General features: G+C 40.6%; 1 protein-coding gene across 1 annotated transcript in view; it reads left to right on the top strand.

The window, feature by feature from the left end:
• LOC146785920 (fetuin-B-like) overlaps positions 1 to 19,838 on the top strand; it is a 39,325-nt gene that overhangs the window by 13,977 nt on the left and 5,510 nt on the right. Inside the window, exons 2-6 of the mRNA XM_085635318.1 lie at positions 355 to 462; positions 7,439 to 7,526; positions 7,863 to 8,026; positions 10,720 to 10,827; positions 19,352 to 19,447. Coding sequence (XP_085491444.1) covers positions 355 to 462; positions 7,439 to 7,526; positions 7,863 to 8,026; positions 10,720 to 10,827; positions 19,352 to 19,447 — 564 coding nt within the window. The remainder of the gene's footprint in view (positions 1 to 354; positions 463 to 7,438; positions 7,527 to 7,862; positions 8,027 to 10,719; positions 10,828 to 19,351; positions 19,448 to 19,838) is intronic.

Genomic DNA, 19,838 nt, shown 5'->3' on the forward strand with positions numbered 1-19,838 from the left:
AAAAGTGCGTGCCCAGGTCACAGAGCTCCCCCAAGCCCTTTCGTTTTGCCCACCCTGCTCTAGCAGAATGAATACTGAGAAATGTATGACATTTTAACTTTTAATCTGAATGCCAGATTTTTAAGATTCCAATCAAGCGTTAGGGTACTGCAAACCGGGAAGGTGAATGGTGCACATCAGATACTGCTACGCTTGCCACAAATTGCACTGGGTAGATGAATTAGTGTTAATTTCTGTGAGAACGGCTCTATGTGTTTGGAAGTGTAGGTTCTTTGTGAATATTAAGCATTTGATCAGGTATTTCATCAAACTGTAACACTCACTTTGTGAACTACATTTGTATCCCTTTTTTAGGGTCCTGGGAATATCTTTTTTCTGACAATTGATGTCCTGGAAACAGATTGTCATGTCCTAAGTGGAAAGAGATTCACAGATTGTCACATCAGGCCCATTCATCGAACGGCAAGTACTTTTGCAGCAGGCTGAGTTATGATATGAATGTACAAATCACCTAAAGTTTGGTTGAAACATTCATTTTGCGGACAGGTTTGAATGATGAAACTGCTTTATGTATCTTACATATATAAGTCACACATGAAACTAAAAAACTGATGCACAGGTACCTGTCCTGCTAGCTCCAACAAAAACCATCTCCATTTGATCAGCATATTCGGGAAACATCCATTACAACGCAATCATTACAACGACCTACCTTTACAGCGCAACTGTTACAACGCAACTGCCTTTATATCGCATGCCATTACAATGCATTTCATTACAACGCATGTCAGTACAACGCATTGCATTACAACGCATACCATTACAATGCATTATAAGGTAAGTAATAGAGATTTGTTTAGTTTTCGGGTGGGTATGGGTTTTGGGGTATATGGGAATAGGAATTTTTACCCCTACACTATCCAACACTTACCCTACCGTTGCACTCACTGGAGTGGGAATCGTAATTGTTACCCCTACACTATCCAACACTTACCCTTCTGTTGCCCTAAAAGTATTATGCGTTGTAATGGTATGCATTATAATGGTATGCGTTGTAATGGAATGCGTTGTAATGGTAGATTTAAAAAAATGCGTTGTATTGGCATGCGTTGTAAAATCATGCAATGTAATGGCACTTGCGATGTAAAGACTGCGTTGTAAAAGCATGTGTTGTAATTGCATGCGTTGTAACATCATATATTCGCATCTTCAAGACTGCCGTCTTGCAAAGACAGTACATTCTACTGGGGGTCATCACGTTCGAGAGGATGGTGTACAAGTCATTAACCACTTAACTCAGTGCTCACCCCCATCAAGATATTTGTACCAGAGCACACATTTCCATACACTCAACTCTTAACTCTTTGCAAGTCATTGGTTACTTACTGCACTAGATATCCACAAAGTCTACATTGCAAAGGCCAGAACAGAGAATGCAAAGGTGCTTGATTCTCTACCAAAACTCTGGAGGGCCTAGTCACAAAGGAATTTTGGTGTATATAAACTAGTTTTCTTTCAGTATTCTTTTTCATACACTTACATTCCTTTGTGAATTGGTTCCAAAACACATCTAAAATGGGAGTAAAATGGAAATAAAACAAGACTATTCCATAAATATGTGTATACTGTAAGTGGAAATGAAAATGACTGTGTCCTCTATGTAATTTTAATAATAGGAGTTGGATGTTTTGGGGCAAGGACACAAAGGTCTTCACGTTCACCTTTTTGTAAAAGAGTACTCCTGTAGTACTGCATCCCGTACTCATAAATGCTTTTGTGAATCTTCCTTTTGTATGTCAGAAAGTAGTTGCTATGTAGATTTCAGCATCTCTAGTTATAGACATGTCCAACATGGAGGACTTTATGATCCACCTTACCATATCACGGCATATACAACCGTCCTACACACACACACACACACACACACCCAACCACACATGTGCGCACACACCCACACGCGCGCGCGCACACACACACTTGATCAACTCTCAATGTACACAATCAGGGCTATTCACAAAGGTAAGCTACACTTTTGAGCATCTTTGCTACATTTGGCTATTCACCATTTACAAGCGTAATGTTATTCAAAAGCATAGACTTACATGTCTCCACCTCCTGTAACGAGGTAGAGCCAAATTTAAAAGTGTAGGTTACAGCAGCCAAAAAGGAGCAATATTAAGTCCTCACTGATACTATAACACTCTCTCATAGAAATGTTGGATATCTCCCCATAGTAAACTATAGGGAAAAGTTAAAAAGTTTGGTTAGCTTGAAAACAATAAGCAAAAATATTTAGTTAAATAAAAATGTAAATTAATTATATATATTTGGATTTTAAATGTAGAACACACAAAAAATGCTACAGCACTATTAACCTAATTTTATTTTTTTCTCTGAAAAATCATAACTGAAGTAATACAATTATATATTTTTAATATGTAATAGAAATTATTTAAAGTGATAACATTAATCAAAAGAAATCTGACTATATTTTCAATTTTTTACACATGAAATTACATATATTTATATTTTTAACTAGTTACAGGGTGTTACAGTACTAATGAATGCCATGTGTGCTAGTGGACTTACTCCATCTCTGAGCTGAAGTACATTTACTACTGTTCTGGTTCCTTTTTGGCTGTAGTTAATTTAGAAGGGAAGTCTGTGAATAGCAATGGCTTACTATGTTGTGGGTGGGTATATGCCCTTTCTGAAATCCCTCACAAACCCTCCCTATGCCCCTCCGTAAACTTCTCCCATTTAGTATTAAGTATTCTCCTTTTTCCAACCAGTTCCACACGTCTGTCCCACATATATTACTAAGGGGCCCATTCTGATCTGGGTCGGAAAGCTCTCCGACCGAGCCGGATCCAGAGTGTTTTCCGACCAAGCTGGACTCCTGCAGTCCGATCGAGCGAGTATGATGCGGCCGCATGCTGCTGGACTCGGTTCGGTCAGACTCCCATAGAAGTCAATGGGAGCCGGTCGTACAACACGTACATGGGCTCCCATTGACTGAATGGGTACGTCTCGCACAAGGGCGCCCCCTACAGTGGGTACGCATTGGTGCCATCCGCACCATTCATGCCTAAGTTGGGGAGACCCTTGGGTCTCCCCCTGTGTCCGAGTCGTAAGGCTGCGGGTAATGGGGGGTCCGACGCGGACCCCCAAAGACAGCTACCCGAACGTTTTGCGAGCCGGAAACTTCGGCTCGATCCGGCTGTCCGACGCCTACATCGTACCGACTCGGTCGTAAAACGTCTCCATTGCGCGGTGCGAATCGTGTCCGTACGAGTCAGTCGGAGCGAGTCGGATCCGGAAACGGTTCGGTCGGAACACACGCGTACAGTCTCATCGTACTTGCTCGCTCGTACAGGTGTCCGAGTTGGTCTGGAAACACGCGTCCGACTTGTGCTTTTTTCCCGCCGGATCAAGTTCGGAGCACTTCCGACCCAGATCGGAATCGGCCCCTAGGTAGTATCCTTACTCATGTGTATATTGACCCATAGAAAAGAAAGGCGAAGTATAGGTGGAGAGTTACACTCCAAGCTTTGAAAATTGCATTTTTTATTAAATAGTACTACTTTACGTATTACAAAATGCAGTTTATGAATCAAGTCCAATGTACATAACACTACCTGCTTGATAATTAAACATTGAGCTAATGTCCGGTGTGGCATCTTTTGACTTTTGTTGCAAGCTACCAGTAAATTGACTGAGTTCATATCACCATTCATTCAACACCCATAACATTCAACATAAACAGATTCCTAACTAAACCTAATTATACATTTATTCAATGATTCCCATAATATTCTTATTTTTGTACAGTATTCAGCCTTCTTCTTTCAAATCTTTTCTAACCGGGCATCACAATATGTAGAAAAGCAGAATGTTCCCTCTCTGAGAAGAATGTTTGGCATACTTACTCAGTTCTCGGGAGGGATAGATGAGCCTTTATCTCTGCCTCAGCACTAGCTGATCTATCTATCTATCTGTCTGTCTGTCTGTCTGTCTGTCTGTCTGTCTGTCTGTCTGTCTGTCTGTCTGTCTGTCTGTCTGTCTGTCTGTCTGCCTTCCTGCCTGTCTGTCTGTCATCTCTGCAGGCAGGGAACTCCACAGCGACATCTTGGGATACAAAGTAAATTAAGTTTTCAGGAAGGACTCTCTGTCAAAAGCCTGGAGACAAGTTGTCTGATTTGAGGGATGATTAGCTGTAGTACCAACCTTGAAGCGCCAGGAAACAGAACTTGTCTACTGATCTGATTAGCTTACATGTTAATACAATAAACAGGGGATCTTGGAAAATGGGTTGAAACTGATTTCTGAGACATCACTGTGGACATGTGTCAGAGAGGGAACAAAAAAAAGTAGTTATTCAAGAAATGTTAAAATGTCTTGAAGCCATTTGTAATGAATTCTGAGGAATTATTTCAGTTAAAACTAAAATACATGATGTCATGGAATAAACAAGAAGATATGCTATTATAGATTACGCAAGATGTGACATCGATTTCTTGATTGACTGCAGTGCAGTTATATACTTTGTGAAAGTGTCAAGGCCTTTTGATCATGGGAACTGTACATGTAAAAAACTTTTGCTTCCACTTTCTGGATGCAAGAGAACCATTATTTCTCTCTCCTGGTCTTATGCAGCCTGTCCCCCATTTGATCGCTGCAGGTTCCTCAAGAATATATGATGTTACATCGCATGCCAACACAATGCATGCCATTACAACGTGGTTGTAACAAAGCATTTGCTGTTACAAAGCGTCACCATTACAACGCATACTTTTACATTGCATATGCCTTTACCATGCATGCCATTACAACGCAAAGGCATTTGTAGTAAAGGCATACACTTTGTAAAAGTGGTTAAGGTAAGTAGTGGTATATATATATAATTTATTTTATATTAAAATTACCCTGGGCACTCCAAACCCACCCTGAACCCTAAAACTACCCTTAGTACCCCAAAACCCAAACAAACCCTGAACCCTAAAATTACCCTAGACACCCCCAAACCCACACCCACCCTGAACCCTAAAATTGCTCTTTGCACCCCAAAACCCATACCCACTCAAAACCCTAAAATTACCCCTGGCACCCCAAAACCCATACCCACCGTGAACCCTAAAATTATCATTGGCACCCCAACACCTAAACCCACCCTGAACCCCCAAATTACCCCTGGCACCCCAAAACCCAAACTCACCCTGAACCCTAAAATTACTCTGAGCACCCCAAAACCCATGCCCACCCTACACCCTAAATTTACCTTTGGCACCCTAAAACCCATACTCACCCTGAACCCTAAAATTACCATGGGCATCCCAAAACCCATATCCACCCTGAACCTTAAAATTACCCCTGGCACCCCAAAACCCATACCCACCACGAACCATAAAATTACCATTGGCACTCCAAAACCTAAACCCACGCTGAACCCCAAAATTACCCCTGGCACCCAAAACTCAAACCCAACCTGAACCCTAAAATTACTCTGAGCACCCCAAACCCATACCCACACTGAACCCTAAAAGTACCCTGGGCACCCCAAAACCCATATCCACCCTGAACCTTAAAATTACCCCTGGCACCCCAAAACCCATACTGACCCTGAACCCTAAAATTACCCTTAGCACCCCAAAACTGAAACCCACCCTTAACCCTTAAAATACCCTTTCTATCCCAAAATCCATACCCACCCTAAAACTTAAAATTACGCTGGGCACCCCAACACCCAAACCAACCCTAAAATTACCCTTACTACCCTAAAACCCATGCCCACCCTAAAACTTAAAATTACACTTGGCACCCCAAAACCAAAATCCACCCTGGACCCTAAAATAAACCTTGGCACCCCAACACCTGTACCCCTAGACCCCCAAACCCAAACCCACCCTAAACACTATACTTACCTTATACTTACATGTAAAATACATATGCCTTTACCATTCATGCCTTTACAACGAAATTCTTTGTCAAGGCATGCACGGTAAGAGCATATGCATTGTAATGCCATGCGTTGTAATGGCATTGCGATGTAATGATAGTTGCGCTGTGTTGGCATGCACTGTAATGGCATGTTTTGTAAAACTTTCGTCGTAATGGCTGTTTCCTTTCCTCAACAGTGCGGATTGCTCTGAGTGAATAAACACCCATGCCACATTCTCTAAACAGTCATGGTGATGTGTATGCCACAAATGTCTTTCTTTCCATCAAGATGAGCTTCTAGTTCCTACAGGTCCATTTTGTGATTTCTTGTCCCATCCTAGTTCAAATACTTCTATTAATTATGAAAAATATGGTATGGTCTATCAAGATTGATACAGTTGCCCAACACCCCCAACCAATAAACTCAGTTCATGCCATCTAACACTGAAAATGCCAGACTCTCTTTAAGGAATGTCAGTTACCATTATCACTAACACAATATGTCATCAGCCACCTAAGACCATATTAATAGTGGTATTTTTATAACATGAACAAAGCTGTGTCTTTACTGAAATGGTTCAGCTACATTTACTGTATCACTTACGAAAGTTTCTAGAAGTTGTTAGGATTGCTGACTACTTGGTAGTCCCATTGAACATTTTCAGTTTTGCCTCTTTCTCCAATGGAGGCTTCAAGGAATGACAATTGCAACACGAACCATAAATGCTGAAGATTGAGCAAAGGGAAACTAGCTTTACCATTGGGGCTACTGTGATATATATCACTTCCTAGTTGCCCCCAAGTATTCCTTCTCTCTTCCCCACTGCCAGGGAAACACAGCAGCAGCCGTATCTTGCATATGCGTTCCCCCCCTTCCTTCAGGTCCTACTATTGTTTAATGACGGTGGCAGGTGGAGATGGTCGTACATGGATCCTGCTGAAATGGGTCTACAGTGAAAGCAGGAGAAAAGGTAGAGACTGTGGAAGGAAGAATTTTGAATTTGATTCAGCCCAGGTCAGGGTGTTTAGAGTGCAGCCACAAATTAAATTGAGTGCCCACATTCTAAACACTTTGAATGGCTGGAGGAGTGCCAACCAGCTTTCCTACTGGTTGGCAATATTTTGAAAGATGAATATGTTTTTTGATGGGAGCTTTGCCAAAAGGTAGCAAATTGTTTGCCAAACAAGTGTGCGGTACAGCCTGTTCCCCTTGCGGGATTGATGGGAACATTTAATTGCAAAAGACCTAAGATAGCGCAGCCGTGCTGCTCAAGACTTGGGTCCCACCCAAACAATATTTCTGTTGGTAAATTTCTGGAGAAATTTGGCTAGATACATGGTTCATGTACTTCATTTCTATGGGCTGGAAGACTCACATTAATGATTATCTTGATGACATAATGCTGCATACCATCAAAACATATGGGACCATAGCAGCCAGAGAGTCACATTAGAATTGTACTTGTGTCTGGGTATAACCATTCCATATCTTTTGCTACAGGTGTTTGGTCGGTGCAAAGCAGTCGTTTATATAAATTTACCCTGGAGAACAGTCAAACTGTACAGTTACAGCTGTACCCTCAGTTCAGGTACAGTGTTGTTTTACAGTTCAAGATATCATTTACTTTTATGTTATAGAACATACATGCCATTTAAATGCATTCAATAATATAGATCATCGAAATTTAGGCTGTGGATGCGAAACTGTTTAAGTAAATGTGTACCTTACAATTCCATGAGTTAGTGAGGACTTAAGCATATGAACTGCAATCTAAAAAAATAACCACAGTACGTTTTACTTATATGCACAAATGTATAAAAAAAAATGGTGTGTAATTTGGGTGGTAAAATATGCAGCTGGGCATAAAATTATATGCAAAATTGTAGTCTATAACTAGCTTTAATTACTGTTTTTTCTTTCACAGTTCCTCCGGCGATAATTTCCCGCATGTGCCCAGACTGCCCAGTTTTCACAAGAGATACAGATCGCTACACAGCAAAAGCTGAATCAATGGTTGCAACATACAACAAAGAAAGTAACAACACCAACTACTTCAAACTTGATGACATAGAAAGGGCAGCTATGCAGGTAATCATACCATATCACCTTATGAGACCCGATAGGCACATAGAAGGATGATCCAGGAATGTAGGCCACCATGTAATACTATTGGTGTTGGAACTTTAGCTCAAACCATTCTCTTGTTCTCTCTTTTCATAGGCTTTAAAAGTAGATGATTTTCCTTCATATTGTCTGTTTCTATTGAGTCTCCCCCGTATGTGGATTTTCCAGAATGGGACCATGGTTGGCTATGCATAGGGGGCCCATATTTCACTTCAGTGATGAGGTCAAAGCTCATCAGAGATTGCTTGGTGTCTAGTCAAGAGGGGGTGGTGGCCTAGCCGCTTGGGTGGGAATGTGTGGCTTAGTGTGGGATTGAACTGATTAGATTGGTTGGTCTTGCTTGGTAACGGCACAACCTAGTTATAAAATGGTGAAATATGATGCCCCTACACTCCCAATGGTGAAGAAGCTTCAAATTAAGGATTTATATGTGTATCACAGTTCAAGTTCAAAGAACAGTTTTTGCATTTAGGGTGGAACAACCATCAGCTATCAATAAAATCAGCAATTTAAATAATCTTCACCCTATTTCTTTCAAAGCAGAATTAAGAGAGCAAAGCATGAGTCGGTGAAGTAAGGGCTTACTGTGGGCATCTGTGTGTGACACACAGCTCATACATTTGAATCCTGGTAATCTTTTAAATTTTTCACAATAGATATATTGAATACAATTCAATTGAGAAAAAGTAACAACTTTCATTTAAAGTGGTTTTCTTGGAGAAATGAGGGTATGAAAAGTCCTATAACTAGTACAAGCATTTCCTTTTTAAGTCACAGATGCAGTTTTAAAGTTTGAGTGTATATGATTTATATCAAAATACTAATAATATCAGTTTAATGCAATGGTTTTTGAACTTTTTTAATCTGGTGACCCCACCTGAATCGTTATTGAAATTTGGTGATACCCAACTGGGTCAATATTGGAATGTGGGGACTCTGCCCTAAGGAATTTCGATTATTTGTTTCACAAAACAATACAAACAAATTCGGAAACAAGCATTCATCAAACAAATACACAAATGATGAAATATTTTATTTGAATCACAAACAAATATATTTTTTCATTTATTTTTTATTTTATTACAAAGGGTGGAGCTTCTCTAAACCCAACTGATGCCACCCTTTGTCCATACTATATTCTGTTTGATGCACTTGCACTGCTCAAACAAATCAGACCTAAGATATCAACTTTTTTTTAGCCTCCACTTTTGAATTCCTTCACATTACAGTACTTTTTTTATATTTTCAGTTTTACATTTTGTTTCTTCATTCATATACACTTTATAATCTATTAATAATATTTAATTTTCTAAGCAGTGGCAGACCACCTGAATATGCATCTTGAACCCATAAATGTCCCCAGACCACTGGGTAAGAATTGTTGGATTAATTCACACCTTTTACTTCTTAATCTAGCAAGCAAAAAAAAAACTCTTTCATTTTGCATCCTGCATCCTGACTAATTTGTTTGCAGTTTTCACCTAACTTCATATCGGGCACTTTGGAACACTTGCTCCAATTATGACTTGGCTTCAATGCTTAGATAAGCGCACTTGGAGCCTTTAAGTCCAGAAAATCTGAGAAAACTTTGGTCAGACCAATAGATTCCATATATTGAAAGGTTAAATAACACATCACCTTCAACTTTACAGCCAGTGAATTATTCTCAACAAAGCTCACCTCCAGTTATTTCAGTTTAATGTTTTCCAGAGCCCCTTCCTTTCTGTGGTTAGATTAGAAATCCTATGAATCCCAACTTTTTAATCAAGACTTTCCAAAAAGTGAATTTTTTCCCAAAACCCTAGTCATGGGATTTATCAATTTTCTTTCCTAAAATGTTAACCGAAGGTCTTTCTACCATATGTGCATTGCCCCCAGATTTAACGTTAGAACAATCATTTAGTTTTCAGACCATACCATTCACACAGAAAAATTGGTGAGGTTATCTGTGGTCTTTGCTGAGACTACCATTATTAATAGCTTCTTTCTAAAATTGTTTGTCATCTTCATTAGCACTTACTAAATGTGCTGCATGGTTTACATAGTTTTATCTAGACTGCTTTTAAACAATTGATTGAGTCCAATTTTTAGGTTCTGAGTTCTGATTCAATCAATTACATTTTTATTGAAAGGCTGTTACTTACATTACCAGTCAAACCAAAAATATATTTTTTGATCAGATTCCTCATAGTTTGAAAAAAGTGGAGGAATGATGGAGTACCAGGCATTAGATGTCTGTAATTTTGGGTTCATGTCAAGAATGGTAGACAAATTACCTTATTTTTTAATTTACCCAACCCCAAGGGCAAATAAACAGTTGCCTACTAAGTTTGTAATTATGTACAGAGTTTAAAATTTTGGTAGATAGAAGACTGTGTAGAATCGATCATCATGGGCAAATTAAGCAGGTATTATGGAAATGAAAAACCCCTTCGCTATAGAAGCTGTAGTGCCAATAGTTTTTTCACCAACCAACCAATTTTATTTCACATTGGTAGCATCAATGATTTTATAATTGTTATCATTGGCGAGGCCTTGCCTAAAGAAGTCTTCACCATCTGAATGGACGATGTATTTATACTTTTGCAAATGAGGATACATGCAACATGTTGGTTACTATTTGCTTAATATTGGAAAATGTTTTTCTTTACTTTCAGTGGGTTTTTAAAGCTGCATACTTTATCGAATTCACTGTCAAGGAGACCAACTGCTCAAGGTTAGAAACAGATGTTTCCCACTGTGAGTCCCTGGACGATGAGCATGCTGTAAGTGCATAATGCATAATTTATCTTACCGTATTACTACTTTTTCTGTTACCTTTTTAGGATATATTGTTGACCTTTAGGAAGTTTCCATAAAACAGAGTGAACTTTTTTCAAACCTTTCACTTTGTTATCTTTATCAAGATACTCACATGAGGTAGCAAACCATAGCTGCAAAATATAGCTGTCCTGTCACAAATAAGCTGTTAGAAATGGGAGGTGTGAATGATAGCATGATACCGATAACTAGTCAACACTGTTGGCCATTTCCTATGGGTTTTAAGAGAGGCAGCACTGCCTACAGTCAGGTAGAAGTGTGTGAAATGTGAATGGAGAAATTCAGACTTAAAATCTTATCCACAGTGATGTGAGAACGTTATCTATGAGAAGGAAGTGATGTGCCATTTATATGGTTAAGAGTCAATACATATTACGTAGCAGTCTGTTATGCCTACATTAGCAGAATTAATTTCACACTATGCCCTCAGACTCATCCAAAGTGTCTGCAAATCCTGCAATCAAATCCTGCACTGTAACTATACCCAACCTGCTTATATTTTCTGAGGTTATAAAATGAGAAACTGCCCACTCATGCCATGTGACGCGATGGAGGTCCTCTTGACTACAAGGAGATATCACTGGCTTCCGCTGTCACTGGCCTCGGCTACCTCCCCACAATGTGAAGATGGTGATCCAGTGTATGCCCAAACGACACAGGTGCAGGCTATCATTTACAATCCATATATAGTGCCACCTACAACAGGTCAAAAGGGTTGTTTGTAGAGCTCCATTACTACTGGTTGGGGCTACTAGTTAACGCAACCTTGTACAGCTGGACCTGATGAACTTTCATTGGGTTGTGACTTGTACAAAAGTATCCAGATGAAAAGTACCATGTTAAGCTATGATAATAATCTATCTAACACAATGGGGTGGTGGCAAACAAGAAAAGAGAAGGATAATTGCTCAACCCATCACTGACTGGCATTATTATTAACTGATAAAACGAAAAATGTGGTGAAGGGCCCTGGGGATATTTATAGACTAAACCAGATTACTTCCCCTCAAATTAATATATCAAACAACAAATCCGATAGTCTATTTGGGTTGTACTAAGAACTAGACCAACCTGTAACATAAAGAGTGCTACACAACCAAATTATACAAAAAAATTATGATAAACAGGCCCTCCGAAAAAGTAGGATTTCCATCAATTACCAAGATGGTCAGTGTCATCATTTGGATATCCTTCCGCCATCCACTCGTCCCTCTTAATCATAGAGGAAAACCATGTGGATACCGGTTTCGATCTGGTCAGAAGGAAAAAACACCAGAGAGACCAGCTCTCAAATTATTTTAACCAAATCTTACTTTTTCGGAGGGTCCGTTTATCATCATTTTTTTGTTGTTTGATATATTATTATTAACTGGCTAGCAAGACATGCTGCACCTGTAGCAAAGGAGTGAGCATTTGAGCGTGTGCTTGCAGGCTCATCGGCAATCAATACGCCTTTTAGTTGCTTGTGTCACATAGACTATCATCGATCATCTATATGTGTAGGCTTACATCAACAATTGTGTCTTCTCTATAAACTGTGATTGGTTACATTCATTCATGTTACAGTCAAAGCTGATGCTTTGAAACTACTAGTGCATAGTCGCAGGTTGATCCAATCTTAATGCAAGCCATTGTGATGCAATTTATCAATGGGAAAACGACATTATTTGATTGTCTAAATGTTGAAGATCACTGTAGACTGATTGACCGATTGGATTTACAGCACTCCCACTACTGTTGGCTGTCTTGTGGGTCTCGTGGAGCATTGTCAGCCATTTATCCCCCCAGTTCCTCACAGACACCACTCAAAAATGAATTTGTGTTTTCTAGTGGATAATAATGGGACCATATCTCCTCAGACCAGAGCAGTTGCTAGAAGGTGTTGCTTTAAAATTACTGGAAACAATGACCCTCTTTTAATCATTACATCATTGGGCTATTAGCCCCGGATGCTACAGGTACAGGCATGGACTTTTTCAGTCTCTCATGTACTGTTTTTTAGCCTCCATTATCCACAAACATGTGCACAGTACAGCATGCTTTCACTCCCAAAGTCTGTGATTTTATGAAAAGGGATCACATATCTGCAGCCAGATGTGTTTTTGTGGCCTTTTGTGGGAGACAGGATCTACTTTAACGGTGCTGCCTTTCTGGCATTCAGGAGCTGGTTACTCCTAGCATCAGGCTAGCAGAACTCTATTTTCTATTGTTATTTTTATTGTAATGTCTGGGAGAGAATAGATGAAAAGTTATTGCGAGGATGTATTTTTTATAGCAGTGCACGATAGAAATGACCATTACAATGCAGAAAATTACAATTAAGTATTTAGGACAGTGAACCAACAAACCTTTCCCTATTTTGTTATGCACATTTTCTTTACATTCCCCTCTCAGTGTCAAGTGACCACCTACTTTTGTCCTATGTTCTTAACTTTGGAAACTGAAGAGTGGAAAAACTCCTTCACAAGCGAGTGTTACCAAAGTGGACCACTCTACTAAGCCCAGCATGCCTCAGCTTCTCATTGAGGCAGAATCTAATGTTTTTTCAGAATTTTCTGAATTAGCAGGATATCTGATGGTTCAGCAGTATTCACACAGGCATAAAACAGTGGACGTTTTCTAAGACCATCAAATTAATTTCACATATTTAAGGTAAAGATTGGACTTGTGGACCTCTGATGCACTCTAACAGCGAAGGGAAGTAACTTCAACATGTTCTACCAGCCCCAGTGAGCAAAAGACAGAAGGCTCTCCCACATTGATCCTACAATCTATTACCGCATAGCTGGTCCCACTAAAATATAAATAAATTTCCCAAGAAGTTTGAAACCAGGACCTTTTTTGGCAGAGTAGTTTGGATCATTCCCTATTTATCCCCAAACCACATTGAAAGGGTAAACAACAATTTCAATCCATGTTAGTTAATTGGGAAAACACGGGTGAGACAGAATGGACAAAATAGAACTAATGAAAATGAAGTCAACTTTTTCCTGCTCTAGATCTTCTTCTACCGGGGGCCCATGGGGACAAATAAATAAATTGGGATAGAAGAGTTTGGGGAATAACATGTAGGAATCAGCATTTCCAGTTCAATCCTTTGATATTTCCCTCAGTATTTCAAACTGTGATTTCAGCTGCTTTTAGCGTATGTATGTATGTATGTTCTTATATAGCGCTCGACTTACCCTTGGGCATCTCGGCGCTTGCATTGGGAACCCGTCCTGGTTTTTCCCTGTGAGATAACCCGTACTGGGCATCCCCAAGGTGAAAGCCAGGCATCCCGCCGCGGGGGGGCCGTTGAGGAGATTAAGCAAGCTTGTTGCCCAGAGCTGCTTAGTGTGAACTCGTGCTTAGAGTGGGCACCGAAGCGAGAATTATCGAGTCCATGGACAATTGGGCTCCGGACCCTGCCGCGTCGGGAATCGAACCCTGGTCCCGGGTCTGACCTCTGCTTCAGGGTATGCCTCCTCTAACCAGTGAGCTACACTTCTCCAGCGTGTTCTTAAAATTCTAACTCGTACTTATTATTGTAGAGTAAGAGCAAAACAATGTGAATTATGAACTCTGCTTATCTAAACAAACTCTATGGCTATATGTAATGCGTGAGGATTTGGATGTACCATATGATGTGGCTCTGGGGCCTTATCGTGGAATACACTCGCAAATACTGTCTTGAGTCAAATCAGGCTTGTTTACTTAACCTTCGCTCAACCCTGGGTAGCTGTGGTTTTCAGCAGTAAGGCTTGGCTAGGGAACTTTCTGTAAGCATTTAACAGCACCAGGCAATGAAATAAGAAAGTCACACAACACAAAAGCAATCCAACACCAAATTATAAAAATTTAGTATACTCTTGGAATTTTATAAAGAGACCTTGATAAGCAAAATCCACTGGAGGTTTATGGCAATACAGATTTTAGATCTTTTAAATGCAACTACAAACAAGCATTATTTAACAAAAAGTTCGGACACTTTTGAAAAGCTTGAAAGAGTTAGTGCAAGTACTCTGGGCTTGGTTGGGCGACCAAATCAAGCAGGGTAAAGGTCTGGGGTACTAGAGAGGAAACCTTGAAAAGTTACCTGGCCACCAGAGCATATTTAAGGCAAGTTGCAAACTTTCAGGATGACTACCATAGACCTCATTGGAGTGGTCTGGATGGTGAGGATACAGGCAAAGGATGCTCCTCGATCTGTGAGGTCGATAGGGGTGAGTTGCAGACCTTGAGGCAACCTTTTCCAGGGAACTCGAGGTCCTACGACATCCTCTGCGATGGCAAAAGGCAGCTGCAGCTGAGGTACCAATCTCGCATCACTGCGGTCACAGTGAATATCTTTGTGGTGGCTAGTGTTCCTTCGGGTGCAATGAATCCAGACTTTGATAGCATTCCTGGATCCGGCAGACATGGCTGCAACTTTTGGCTATTTCGGATTTGTCATCTTGGGCATGCAGGGACAGGTAGTGGCAAAATATCTGCGGTAGCTACAATCTTGGCGATTTAGGCTTCTGCAGCTCTTGTGTACCAGGAGCTGGTTCCAGGGGATCAGCCGACTAATCATTGTACTCACTGTTATGAATGAAGGCTGGAAATCAACTTTTCCTTGTGCCAATTCAACATTCAATGGCCCAAGGTGTAGCAGGTGCAGTCCTCTCGACGGTGCAGCCTCTTCTCGTGCAGTTTCAAGAGCAGCAGGGCAGTCCTTCTCTGAACCTTTCTTCGATTCCAGCATCAGAGGGGCAGTGTACCAGGGGTGTTATATTTATCCCTTGAAAGGGCTCCAAGGGGACCATGCAGTCACTAGCTAATGGACTACTGGGCCTCCGCTTACCTAATGTTGTGTGTCCTGCAATGTGTGGCATCTGGCTATGCCAGAGTGCCCCATTCTTGCCCCATTCAAAAAGGCACAACCTTTCCTTGGTCATCAGGAATGTGCTAGCCCACCCTAGAGGTGTGGCTACCAGTGGGCTACAAACCCACAGGAAAACCAGTTTGGAGACAGGTTTTTCCTCCCTCGCTCTGTCTCCTAATCGTCTGCAGGAATAAAAGGCACCCTGCTCAGAGGTGTTGTTGCAGTCAGCCCTTCAAATGCGGCTTACCCTTTGAAGCTCTCCTTTTAGGCTAACACCCTGAGTGACCATCCTGGGAGAGGAGGTAACACCTCACTGCTGCAACTGCCTTTGTTCCTGGCCCTAGGAGTAGTTCATACGTCTCCCCAGGTGGGCAGAAATCTGTCTGAGTGCCAGGGCCTTTGTGAGGTCACTGGACTAGCTGGAGTGCTGAGTGGCAATTTTTTTAAATTGCTTAACTGTAATGGCTACATTAGATTTGACTGGGGTATCAGGTCAGTTTAATGCCATGATTAATTTGATACCATCCATGACCCTGTTAGGTAGTCCCATTCAAACGGTATCCAGGCTAAGGGTGTGAGCCTGTAACCCTGCGTTAGTCAATGGAGCTACTAACCTTTCCACAGCAAAATGAGAATTTGCAAGTGTTGATGCTAAGCTATATGAAAAATATATGTCTTACTTAGTAATATATAGCTCCCTGCCATAATGCTCTATATGCCTTCTTTAGGGGAGACTTACAAATTTCACTAAGGAAAGGGGTGTCTCTGCCATTAGTTGCAATGGCAAAGTTGACCTAGTAGTGTAAACATTGCTCCGTCAGTCTGCAGTGGCAGGCAGGAGTCTATTTTGTCCTTTGCCACATTCCTCCTTTGCCACATTCCGGATGACACAAACAGTGCTGCAGCCCTATGTGGACACTCTGCCTACCATGCCCTTGGTACCCTGGGTACCATATACCAGGGACTTATAAGTAGGTCAGTAATTGCCAATTGGGTGTATCCAGTTAAACATATCTTTTGTTTAGGGTTAAAACGCTGGCCCTTTGGGCTGGTTAGTATACCTCAATGCACTATAAAAGCCAAAAAAACAGCAGTATGAGTCCAAATAAATTGGGGTGAACATGCAAAAAGGGGCATCTCCATACCCAGTGCCTTTCACTTGGTCTCTTTGCTGAAGTAAAACAACCTTCTTACAGAACCCATTCAGAAGAAAATTGTTAATACCTGCCTGCTGCTACTCTGTCAACACTGGAATTTCATTTAAAATAGAATTAAACTCCTTTTTAGTCAACCAGACACCTGCCAACTTAAAGTGCACCTTGGAGATTTCCTCCTCCTCAAGCACTCTCGGCACCCAATCGTACTTTGCTCCCCTGGCTTCTCATGGAGACATCTTGGTCAGAGAGTCAAACTGATCTTGAGGCAAGGACAATGCTGATTACCTGCTGCTTCATTTAGTCATTTAGCTAGCCAAGACATCTACTGTTATTTTACTTTTTACAAAAACAATCAAAAGATTTTTGAAAAAATTGTAATCTAGTGAGAAGAACCACATGTTTTGAGGGCAACAGCAGGAGGGTGTCCATTCCTTCATTTGGCTCTTATGCTTGAAAAAAGGTCCTCCTTCATCCGCAAAAGCAGCACAAAACATTATCTTAAGGACAGCACACAATGTGAGATCATTGAAGCCAAACAGCTGCAACTTGCACACCTAAACATTTATTAATCCCATCACCCTTCTTCCATTTATACATTTGGGCAAAGAATTAAGGTATATGATCAAAGTGCAATTGTGAATTAGTAAATGAAAGATACTAGTCATAGGTGCCTCGCCTCATCTAAGCATTACCGTTCAAAGCAGAATACGGGAAAAAGCAAGAACGTAGCTCTCCTAAGGGTCAATTAAATTATTTATTAGTGATTTACAATTCACTACATATTGCCAGAGGGCCCCTTTAGAGTGCCATGGGGAAAAAAGGGAAGTGGGATGCAAGACGTGAGCTGTGTATTTAACAAGAAGAAAGACAGCTTCTCAGCAACTAGACTGAAGCATTCTAGTTCCTGTTGTGGAGGAGTGTAATCTAGTCATTGATTATACTCAGTGATCTAAAATAAGAAAGAAGGGATATTATTTTGCCGGTAAGGAGCATCCAACTAGAAGCAAACTCATCCTTGTGAAGCCATGTGGCCAAGAGATTTGAACATGGTATCTGGTTAGATCTACTGAAACAGGATGGTCTTAAACTTGACATAGTTTGGTTGGTTCCGGTGTGCAAGAGTCAGCTAGTTCTGTGGTTTTGGACCGCAGGTTCTCAGCATTTTTCTCAACAATCTTATTAAAGGATGCAGGAGGGATTGTGTTGTCAAATATAATTGTGAGACTGCAAGAGGGTATGCCCTTAGAGAATAGTTTAGTTAGATATTTTGGATCTCAAAGACCAATATGCTCCACAAGTAATACAAAGCATCTTGAAACTTACCCTAAGTATGTCGGGCGGCCATTGAGAGCTTCAAATGGTTGGGGTAATCTGACTTTTTAATCTTGATGCTAGTCTTGCTGCTTGGTTATAAACTAGTTGCTGTAAGTGAAGCTTTTACTTCTGGATGTCTGTATGCATGCTGTTGCAGTAATTAATGAATGATAAAAGGACTGTGTGAATGAGCACCACTTCGTGCTGGAATAGCAGCATATTTAGGTTGAAGTGTGCACCCTAGTTCACTGCATTCATGTGTGGAATAAACAAGAGTTCATGGTCAAGGATGAGACCTACATTTTTGCTTAGAGAGCAAGGATACATGGTAGAGCCATTGAAATGAAAGCAGTCTTCGGTTGAGTTTGCAAAGAGGAGATTTTCAGGTTTTCAATCTTTAAGGTACAAGTTACTTTTCCTCATGCTTTCCTGCAGAGATGGAAAGCGTATGATGATGTCTGTCCTTTTACCAACATTTTTGTCTATGGGAATCATGACTTGCATATCATTGGCATAGCTTTGGAGTTGTATACTGCCTTTCTCCATGAAATCAGCTGATAGAGGTATGGTACCAGAATAGAGTCGTCAGAATATCCTTTGACAAAAACCATGGCACCTTAAAATGTTGTCCTATTGGAATTATTTGTAGAGAATATACACTCAAAAGTACTATATTTGTATAAATGATTGAGGACATGATATTTTTGTCATACGATATCTCTTCACAAATATTTTGCTATACAACTGCTAGAGGGCATAACCATACATTAAAGAGACATAGGTTCGTGATGCTTGAAATGATTTGGGTGTCTGATGTAAACAGCCCCAGTCCTATATGCTTAGTCTGATTATGGGGAATGATTTTCGAAACTGTGTTACATACTTGCTTATTGTTACGCTACTTCGATCCGGCCTACAAAATGTGATTCATGCCAATTTCCACTAGACAAGAATTCCTAAGAATGGCCTCCTGCTTGAACATGTGCACGCTGACTCTTTCCAGCGGTTGGAAATATAAGCAGTGACAAACGTCACAACTGGAACATCCAATGAACTTCAAAGCAGAAAAATGCACAATAAAATGGATGTGTTGATGGAATATAGTATAATAAAGTGACAATTATGTATAATCATGTTTTCTTTTCTGATCAGCATGTGGGTTTTTGCAAGGGCAGCATGCCTGAAGTACCTGAAAGACCTAATGAGGAGTTGAGAATCTCTGTAACCTGCGAAATCTATGATCCCAAGGTACAGTATGATATTAATGAATTTTCAGACTTGTCTCAGATCTGTACACTTTCAAAAGAAGGCTAGAGAAGCATGAATTCAAAACCCCCGTAGCAACCAATCCAGTGTTTGTATAGAATTCATGTTTAGACTCAACTGGTGCTACGCCGGCTATAGTCATCCTTAGGTGGGTAAGATATTGGTGCCAGATGTAATACACCCTAGGATACTGATACTCTGTTAGAATTGGGAAATTTTATATTTACCACTGGCAGTTGTTTGCAGGAATATCTGAACAGAGTAGGTGTTTCCTACCTCTGAAATATCTAAGCATGAAAACTATAAGCACTATAAGCCGAGCGCCAGAAACCACTGGGATTGTACTATGGCTCTTTGCACATTGTAATGCTAT

The sequence above is a fragment of the Triturus cristatus genome, chromosome 11, assembly GCF_964204655.1.
Source record: "Triturus cristatus chromosome 11, aTriCri1.1, whole genome shotgun sequence".
Taxonomy (NCBI): Eukaryota; Metazoa; Chordata; class Amphibia; order Caudata; family Salamandridae; genus Triturus; species Triturus cristatus.